A 10,596-nucleotide genomic window follows, 5' to 3' on the forward strand; every position below is an offset into this window, starting at 1 on the left:
TGAGGGGGAAAAAGTGAAAAGTCTAAACAGAGGAGTAAAATGAAGAAAATAGTACTTAGAAAACAACCTGGTAATGGTTTGCAGACAGCTTTGATTGGAACTGGGATAGACTAGTGGTGGAGAAATGAGTTAAGAGGTTACTAACTTACTTTCTCCATAAATTCTAATAGTTGAGGTATGAGTTGATTAGAACTGGAATGAAAGTTAAAGATAAGGATGAAATAGAGGAGATGAATCGGAGAGAGAGAAGAAACAAAAGGGCTGAACCCATACCAGGCTGCAAAGGAAGGGAAGGAATCAATGATGATTAGTTATTTGACAAAGAGATAGGAAATTGGGTAAAAGAATTTTCATAATGCCAGTAGATTATCTATCTGTATGTCTGTTTATCTATCTACAGTGGATTATCTATCTGTATTATCTATCAGTCTCTCTGTCTCTCTCTCTATCTGGAGGTAAAAATTAGCAAGTGTTGTTATTAAGAAAAAATACTACACAAGATTTAGGTAATGTTAAATTATTTGTCCTTACAACATTATTGAACGTCAAAGAAGTTTTGTGGAGGAGTTTGAATTTAGACTAAAGGCAGTGAGGAATCACTAAAGGGAGTTACTTGCATTTGTATTTTAGGCAAATGACATGCTGCAGGTTGAGAAATGAGAAACAGGGCTGAATGTGAAGACCAGAAAGGAGACTTTGCAGTAGTCCAAGTGCAAAATGATGGTGGTGTGGGCTGGTAATAGCAAGGATGGACAAAAGTGGATAAATTTGAAGGATATTTAAGTGATAGAAGCAATGAAACTTATTGACTGGAAAAGTCTTATAGAAATCACACTCTTTTCATATGGATGTCATTAACCAAGAGCGTAAGCTAGTAACAGGAACCAACATTAAATTAATCAATGTGTTAATTGATTAGATTGATATTCTTTCATTAGGCTAGCAGTTTTTCTTATGCCTGAAAGCTATGTTGTATACTAATAATTTCATATATGAAATAATGATTCAAATGAACATATGGGCAAAAAGAGTAAGCTAAGGGACAAGACTGCCATAGAGTTTTACAACTGTTAAGAGGCCTTGGATAGATCCTTCATTCCAAAGCTTTCTTTTGCCAAAGAGAGCAGGCGCAGTGCTTCCTTTTGCAGAGAAGACAGGCCTCCTGCTGTACCATAACAGAACCATGGTTAAATGTTAGTTCTGATTCAAAGTCTGCCATTCTTTCATCATTTCACTAGAATTTTTTATGCAAAATAAATGACTGGTAAATTTTATATAAATACTTTTAATGAGAAATGTACTTAGGAAGCTAATTTTTTTTTAATAGTAAATTCCTAGGGAAGTTCAGATGCTATTTATAGACTAGGATAAGAGATGGCTGTCAATTATTATTTTTATTTTGCTTCAGTGATGTTGTATGGTCTTGTGTATAAGAGAGAGAAGAAGAGAGATTCAGATCCTTGTAACATGACACCTACCTACATCAAGGCTATCTACCATGGGCTAACAATGTACAGTATGGCCTAACAGTGTATACCTAGACACCAGTAGAATGGAAGATAGCCTGGCCTGATCTATGCCTTTAGCCCCATCTGCTGGATTATTTATGAAGTACTTAAGTTTGTTGACTGGATATTTCAGATGGTCTATGCTGTGCACTACTCTTTATTGTCCAAGAAAGGTAGAGGTAAAATTTAACTGTAAAATTTACACCCTGAGTGAAGTGAAAATTCTAGGATAATAGATTTAGAATGAAATATAAATCTTATTTCATCAGACATCAAGAAAAAACAACTAAAATTATGAAGTTTTTTTTTTTTTAAGAAAGAATGGGAAAACTTGCTGAATAGACAAAAACAATAGCTGCCATAGAACACTGCAGAAATCATTATAATGTGATTGGCATAATCAGGGTCAAGGTTGGTAGTTGATCCATTTAGGGATTTGCCTATTTCAAGTGGAATAGATGGGTTAAGGATAGTCCCAAAAAAAACATGGAATGGGAGAGAATGTTCTCCGAGGGAAGAGAGGCTGAGCAGATGAAATGATATGGTCTGCAATAAGAAAGATGACAAGAACATTTAAAATGCATGGCAGTATAAATGTTCATCTATGTCATTGAATGACATAGATGAAAGTTCAGAAGCAGGGGAAAACAATATGTTTTGGCATCTTCAGACAAGATTTCATGAAGCAGTCCAAATTTTGAGCTTGAGTTTAAAAAATCAATCACTGTGTTTTGTAAGTTTAAATTTTTATAGTCTGTTATTTAAACCATGGGCTTTTTGGAAATCTTGTGGTTAGAGATAGGGGTACTTTCCAAGCTCTAACAAGCCTTGGTATTCATAAACATTAGATTAGGATCACTACTAATTAATTATAGTTGCTGTAGACTGTTTGAACTGGACTCTGTCACTTTTCTCCTTTTTTATGTGAAATCACTCTCACCCTTTGTGACACAGAGATCAGTTCCCACGTGTGCTGTAGAGCCTTCTGTAAACCACACTCCACAATATTTCACACTCACTGTTTTTCTGTGCATTTGCCACATAGCATATACTCTCCTGTCCTGTACAGCTTCATTTTACATACCTGTTCTGCTTTTCAGGTGATGTACTCAACCCCCTTAAGTTAAAGACTAGCTTTAGTCTGTTAACTAAAGCTTCACTCCTGTTCTGCCTTAGCAGTGTGTTCAGTTAACAGTTAGCTGCCTGCTTAGTAAAGAACTAGCTGACATTAATTCTTTCCTGAAAAAAAAATAAGCCTTAAGGGGTTTAGTGTTCTACTGGCAGTCATTGAAAATTAAGATTTAATTTATATCAGAAAGATATAACTGGGTTACTGGTAAGAAGTAAACTTTCTTTTTTAGGAAGCTTAAGAATCCTCAGAAATAAAATCTTTATTTATTTTCATTTTTCTTTAACTGAATACTTACTGTATACAAGCCTACTCAGCAGGGATTCTTTCTTAAATTACATTTTCTGCCTCCTTTTCATGAACCGTATCTGCAGAATAAGAAACATCAGCTTTTTCCAGGTCTGATGGAAGAGATCAGTTGGATCTCTTACCCTGCTGATTGTTTTCAATAGAGCTGAGAGTGGCAAGGTTCCTACCATACCCATTATCTACCTGTTACCATATTTATCCCCAAATGAAGTATAATAAGTGAAAAAGATTCCCCTTTCCCCAACTTCTTCTTCTTAAAATACTTGGACCTTAAAACAGTAAACAACTATGGACTGTGTTAAATGACAATCACTACTTTTACAATATAGATGAGAAGAGGATAGTGCGCCTTCTCAGGATGGAGCCTGAGATATTTGGCTGAATTTTCTCTTTTTGTTCACTTGATCTGGTTGTCAGCTGTGAAATAGTTATTTTTATTAGATGACAAAAATATGCCTTCCTATTTGTTTCAGGAAAAACTCTCTCAAATTGTCTTTTTCCTCTACTCTCACACCACCAACAATCATCAACACAGAAGACTTCTGTGACCAAACATACAGGGGTTTTCCCACACACATCAAGCAGCAGACACCAACTGGGTGTCTTCCAATTCAATTCCGACACTATCTACCTAGAAACAGTGTCAAATCTCACAGATTGGGGGCTTAATCCCCAAGACTGCTCCCTATAACTCCAAACACCAGTCAAAAGTCCAGACTTCTAGAACTTCTGACCGACCAGCTGGCTTCAAGTTGGGGTTTTCACGACACCCTCTTCGGGTTCAATTAGTTTGCTGGATGGAACAGTGTACAGAACTCAGGGAAAACTTACTTACATTTACTGATTTGTTATAAAGGATATTATAGATAATACAGATGAAGGGCAATATGGGGGAAGGGGCACGGAGCTTCCATGCCCTCCCTGGGCATGCCACCCTCCAGGAACCTCCATATGTTCAGCTATCTGGAAGTTCCCCAAACGCAGTCCTCTTGGGTTTTTATGGAAGCATTCCTTCACCCAGGGTATGAGGCAGGACCCTCTCAGGGAAGAGTCTTAAGACCCACAATCAGAAAGTGGGGTGGGGAAAAAGATTAGAGGCCTGCCTAGGGACCAGTGGAAAGAAGGCAGGAGAATCTGTTTCCTGAGGCCTAATGTACCCAACATTGTAACAGAAAACTGTAACAAAGGATGTGGGAGTTATGATTCAGGAACCCTGGACAAAAACCACTATATCCTAACATCATACTATTTATTAATGTTTTTAGCATGTCAAGGGACATCATAGAACCTACCAAATGTAAATGTATGCCTAATGAAGCATTTAATTATATCTGTTTTAAAATTGTTTTCTTTCACATCATCCCATGACTTTTCTTTAACCATATGAATGTTCTCTGAGTGTATCTGATATGGTCCCTACTTATTTGGTATTCTTTCATGTCACCTAGCCAATATGGAAGATGTGATCAACATTTAGCAAATACTTTAAATATTTATTAGTAAATAGGTTATTTTCAGCAGCTTTGGAATTGCTTCCATTTTACTAAATATTTTATATTATAAATGTTTTCTATAAGCAAGAGAGTTAATATTTTAGAATTCTTTCTCTTTTACCTGGTCTTACTGAAGGGCATAATATGCTATCTTTTTATAGTGTATTGCTTTCTACAGTGCTTATATTAACTTATGTTTCTGTTGAATTTGCTAAAAACATGGCATATAATAATTTGGGAAAATTGTTTTTGTAAGTCCGTAGAAGAGAAGCTTTCTCTAGCACAGGAGGACTTGATTTCAAACAGAAATCAAATTGGAAATCAAAATAAATTGATTCAAGAACTGAAGACTGCCAATGCTGCATTGGAGCAGGATTCAGCAAAGAAAGAACAGCAATTGCAGGAGCAAAGTAAAGCACTACAAGACATTCAGAAAGAAAAGGTATTGCCTGTTTCTGACCTAAGTCTCCAATCTTAGGTTACAGTTGTCTTAGAGATCATCTGGTCAAACCTCTTATTCAGTACAGGCATCACCCTTATTTTAAACAGCCCTCTCAGAGGGACCTCTAGTTTCTGACACTTTTGATCATTGGGATTTTAATGCCAGGAAGTACTTCTTAATGGCCTCCTTGTTATTTTTAACCTTTTTTCTTACTGCTCTTTTTTAGTTTTACAAACCAATTTTTCACACTGTAGAACCTTGGTTATTTTAGAATAGATAATATAGTTCCTCAACTATTTCTCATATAATATATTATCCTCTAGATGTGTGAATGAGATAATAAAAGATCTAGAAATAATCCTTAAGCATGTTAAGACTTCTTAAAATTAAGAACCAACTTTTTCTAAGGAGTTTATTTAGTTACAAAGTTGAAAGCATTGGTTTATTAATATATGACCAGTACATTTTAAAAAATCACTTTAAATTCTATATGAAAGAAAAATGCATATCTTAGGAAAGAGTTTATTTTTTGTTTTATAGTTGAAATCATATATTCCTATTAGCTGACAGGGTATTACTCTGCAGTGTATAATCCCTGAAATACTTGGTATATTCTAAGCGGTTCAGTTCCTGAAATTTAATTTAAAACCTTTTGTGGGTGTGGTGATGGTGAAGCTGAAATGAAATTCATGATTTGTGCTTCAAGTTTAGAGAATTCTGACAGAACTGTTGTTCATAATGCCAGGTTTGATGGCTAATGCCTGTTATCCCAGCACTTTCAGGGGCCGAGGAGGAAGGATTGCTTGAGCCCAGGAGTTCAAGACCAGCCTAGGCAACATAGCAAGACTATGTCTCTATTAAAAAAAAATTTAGCTGGTCATGGTGGCACATGCCTGTAGTCCCACCTACTCGGGAGGCCGAGGTGGGAGGATAGCTTGAGCCTGGGAGGTCAAGGCTGCAATGAGTGAGCCGTGATCATACCACTGCACTCCAGCCTGGGTGATAGAATGAGACCCTGTTTCAAAAAGAAAAAGAACTGCTATTTATAGGAGTTTAGTTGTGAGCGCTTTAGGTCATACAGACCTTGCTTTGGTTTTGGCTCTACCTCTGATAATTTCACTTCTCTTAAACCTTTGTTTCTTCACCTATAAAATGGAGATTTGAAAATCTACATATACTAGAGATTAAATGAGATAATATATAGTGTTCCTAACTCGATAACTTATATAAAGATAGTGACAGTAATAATATAGGAGTTATAAGAGTAAGAATGGTAGTTTTGGCTAAATTTTACAGTATCATTACTCTGACCAGGTACTATTTATCTCACAATACTAACTATAACTATTTAATCTTTATAATTATCTTTTTATTATTGTATACAATAATAAAAACAGGCAAGAACCAAGAGAGGATAAGTAATTTGCCCAAGTTAGGTAGAACGGGGCAGAGCTAGTGTCATTAATAGTAGCAATCTTTTTATTACTCATTTTCATTTAAGTATTTGCTTTAAAATTATTTTAAAATATATCATTATTTTTCTACAGTCACTGAAAGAAAAAGAACTAGTAAATGAAAAGTCTAAATTGACAGAGATAGAAGAAATTAAATGTAGACAAGAAAAAGAAATCGCTAAACTAAGTGAAGAACTCAAATCCCACAAACAAGAAAGCATAAAGGTATGTTAATGTAATCATTTTTCCTGCCTTCTGTGTTGTGTTGTTCTTTAAAGAAACATATATACACACACATGTTTATTTATTTATTGAGGACTTGCTATGTGCTAGGCAAATTGTTCTGTTGTTTCTGACAAATACTCTTGCCACAGTGCTTTTGTATTGCATAATTCCCATACACATATTGAAATTGTTACATTTGTTTTCACATTACTGAATGAAGCAAACTAACCCTAAGAGTTTGAATCTCACTGAAATGATAATCAAGAGATGTATTGATTTAGAAAATTATATTCACAGTAGTAAATTTCAAAACATGTAAGTTTAGAAGTAAGAGTTAAAGGGATTCAATTTTTTTTCTTCCTAAAGTCCTTTCATAATCTCTTATTTTTAACCTTTTACCTGTTATAAGCATAGATAAGGTACCCATTAAAGAAAACTAATTGTTTATCATTTGCTTTGTAAAATACTTCTTAAAAAAAGGTTAGATTCTTTCTTGAGAGCACTTACAATACCCTTTATGTCTGTCAGCAGAGTTATCATTTGGTTTATAGTTAATTATCTCTTTATGTTCCTCTGTCCTCCAGAATCCACTTCCTTAAATCAGGAAATGTGTATAATTCATCTTTATATTATAGTCCCAGAACCTAACTCAATGTGTGATAACTAAATGTTAAGTGAGGAAAGGGAAAATAGATGGTACAGTTTTTTTTTTTCCTCCACATAATATAATCAAAACGTATGCATAGCAGGTGTCACCTGAATTTAAATGATTGTTGAGTCGGATGTATTATAATCTTGCAACTTTTTAACTAATTGTTTAAAATACTGAACTTTAAGAATTTCACAAGTGGGTAAAACTTATATTGGATCTATTGTGATAAATTGCATAAATTTTAGCTACATTTTGAAATATTTACTAGGAAACATGATTTATTTTTGGCCCTACTTTTTCAACAGGAGATAACAAATCTTAAGGATGCTAAACAGCTTCTAATTCAGCAGAAATTAGAACTTCAAGGAAAAGCAGACTCCCTGAAGGCAGCTGTTGAACAGGAGAAGAGAAATCAGCAGATGCTAAAAGACCAGGTGAAAAAGGAAGAAGAGGAGCTGAAGAAAGAATTTATTGAGAAAGAAGCTAAGTTGGTCAGTGAGTTGATGGTGGGAAGTGTGTTTTGCAATAGAGCTTTAAATCAATCCAGTGAGAGGACTATTCTACTTACAAGATCTGATTGAAATGCTTTCCTAACATTTTAGTTTTTGATTAAGACAGGAAATCTGATTTGTTTAAATAGCTGACATGTGGTTGGAAATATTTTATTCTGTAACCATATTACTGTTTATGTAAGTGAACATTGAATCGAAATATAATTTAAAAAACACTTTTTTTTTTAAGTGTCAGAAACTAAACAACTCCACAACTGTGTAGATCTGGTCAATGGTGTGGATGCTAGTCATGTTAAACCCATTTGTTGGGTCAAAGTGAATGTTGATAAAGGGGACCGGAAACTTGAGTTTGGAATTATGATGAACAAAGTCTTCTTTTCCTTTCCTAAGTTGCACATGCCAAATGGGAAGCATCTGGCTTTCCTCTGTTGAATTAAGTCCAAATATGCCCAGATAACTTGGCCATTGAATATTTTAGTTGAAGAGTTTCAATTTTAAGTTCAGTCATTTGAAGCTTTCATATTGGTTTTTGGCAGACTTGATAGAGAAAAGAATGCTGTGGACTTGGGAGGGATAAGGACATTTAAGTTTTGTCTCTAGGGCACCTTGCTATCCCTCCCTAACCACATGTGTCTTTCCTGCTCTCATGGAGAAAAAGAAAGATCTCACATTGTGTCACTGTAGCTCACTATCATGATGATCACTAACCATCATTTTAGCATTATGACCTTTGAGGCAGTTCAAATTACACAGATACTTGTGAATCAGTTTTATTAATGTGTAATGAAATATGTTCTCCTGTCTCCATTCCTGAAGAAGCAATATTATTTATATTGCCAATATTTTAAATTCAAAAAAATCACTTAAATTTATTTTGCACTACTTTTATTATAGATTTCCCCCCTCACTTTTCCTTTTATTTAGCATTCCGAAATAAAAGAAAAAGAAGCAGGAATGAAGAAGCATGAAGAAAATGAGGCTAAACTTACCATGCAGATTACAGCATTAAATGAAAACTTAGGCACTGTGAAGAAGGAGTGGCAATCTAGTCAACGGAGAGTTAGTGAGCTCGAGAAGCAGACGGATGACTTACGGGGTGAAATTGCAGTATTAGAAGCAACGGTTCAGAATAATCAAGATGAAAGGAGAGCACTACTGGAAAGGTGATTGATAGCTAGTAAAATTAGTTTATTTCCATTGTAAGTGATAGAAAGATTATTATATTCCATATTTTTAAAAAATAGAATATTGAGAAAAGTGCATAAGCCTCTATAGGTATTTAAGTAGCCATTTAAAAATTAACCTGTAAAACAATAAGATAGTTGAAATTAATGTATTATATATTTAAAATTACTAAAGTTGTCTATTATCTATACCCTAGAAGAGTCTTTAATGATTTTCTAAAAAATTAATTACCTCTTTGCAATCTATTCCAGATGTCTTAAAGGAGAAGGTGAAATAGAAAAGCTTCAAACCAAAGTATTAGAATTGCAAAGAAAGCTGGATAATACAACTGCAGCAGTGCAGGAGCTGGGCAGAGAAAACCAATCACTTCAGGTCAGTCACCTGTGGTTGTGAGGCAGTTTTTTAGTCTAGAGTGACTTCTTAGTGCAAAGCATATTTTTAACTTGTAAAATGTCTCATGTTTTATAAATACTTTCAAATAGCTACTGTCTGTGTAGCAGTATTGTAGGTTTTATGGATAATGAAATATAAAAGTAAAGAACTTGTTTCAGAGACCTCAGAGATTCATTAGAAAGCCATGTCATTCACTAATTGTTAGTATGGGGAAAGAACTACAAAATTCAAGAATACCAAAGAATAGATTAGTCAGTATGTGTTAAAGAAGTGATCTGAGAATATTCTCAGAGTCCTCAGGAAGGATTCATCATTAACTTTAGATTGGATCAGAAATCAGCAAATGTTAGCAAGATGTTTCAGGAATAATATTTGATTAATTTTATTTTGTTATTCAGATTTATGACTATAGCTACTTTTGACAGTTGAAGCTGACCAGTGTATTTCTGATTTTTTTTATTTTAATTTATGGATCATATAATCAAAATTTTACAGAACTCTGGCATTCTTTAAAATGTTGAATATTATAATATATTGATACTTTTTTTAAAAAAACAGATCAAACATACACAAGCGTTGAATAGAAAGTGGGCCGAAGACAATGAAGTACAAAACTGTATGGCCTGTGGGAAAGGCTTTTCAGTAACAGTGAGACGGGTAAATGAAATTTTCTTCATGTAACTATGTTTCTGGATTTCATTTGTCACTGAAAATTAATTAATATTTCAACCATCAAAACAATCCTTCATTTGACAGAACAATTTTCTACTTATCAGTAAACTTCAACAACAACATAGAATAACTAAACTTCATGCAGTCTAGCTTCTGGTTAGCATATGTCTTAGAGTTTTATTTTTAAATTCAGTCTTTGTCTTCCAACTTAGTTTCTGTCAGGAACAACCACTTCTGAACCAGTGTGCCAATATTAAACTCATGTTTTAGTAATCGTTGAGTTCTTTAAAGGAAGAAAAAGCAGAGATTTAAAAAAATATATTCTAAATGCTACCATTGTGTTATGAATTAAGTTTATATTCCTATTGAACACATTAATGCCTGAAGCATTTGTCAGATAGGAATAGTTTTTCATTTGATAGGGATACTTTATAAGAACTTTTTAAATGCCTCCTCTGGTTCTTTTAAGAGTTCCATGATAAATTCCATGTAAAATATTTAGCATAGTGTTTGATAAATAGGAAGCATTCAGTTTTATTATAACAAAGGGATTAAATTAACATATTGAAACGTTATATCATTAAATAATATATCACTGACTTGAGAGCTAATATACCTTCAC

The 10,596-nt window shown here is 34.0% G+C and overlaps 1 protein-coding gene across 1 annotated transcript in view; it reads left to right on the top strand.

Annotated features, from left to right (window-relative positions):
• Positions 1–10,596, top strand: part of EEA1 (early endosome antigen 1) — a 158,180-nt gene that overhangs the window by 143,866 nt on the left and 3,718 nt on the right. Inside the window, exons 23-28 of the mRNA XM_021675624.2 lie at positions 4,696–4,881; positions 6,429–6,560; positions 7,518–7,703; positions 8,649–8,887; positions 9,161–9,281; positions 9,861–9,959. Of these exons, the coding sequence (XP_021531299.2) occupies positions 4,696–4,881; positions 6,429–6,560; positions 7,518–7,703; positions 8,649–8,887; positions 9,161–9,281; positions 9,861–9,959 (963 nt within the window). The remainder of the gene's footprint in view (positions 1–4,695; positions 4,882–6,428; positions 6,561–7,517; positions 7,704–8,648; positions 8,888–9,160; positions 9,282–9,860; positions 9,960–10,596) is intronic.

Source organism: Aotus nancymaae, unplaced genomic scaffold (genome assembly GCF_030222135.1).
Source record: "Aotus nancymaae isolate 86718 unplaced genomic scaffold, 86718_ANA_hifiasm-v0.15.2.pri h1tg000016l, whole genome shotgun sequence".
NCBI lineage: Eukaryota > Metazoa > Chordata > Mammalia > Primates > Aotidae > Aotus > Aotus nancymaae.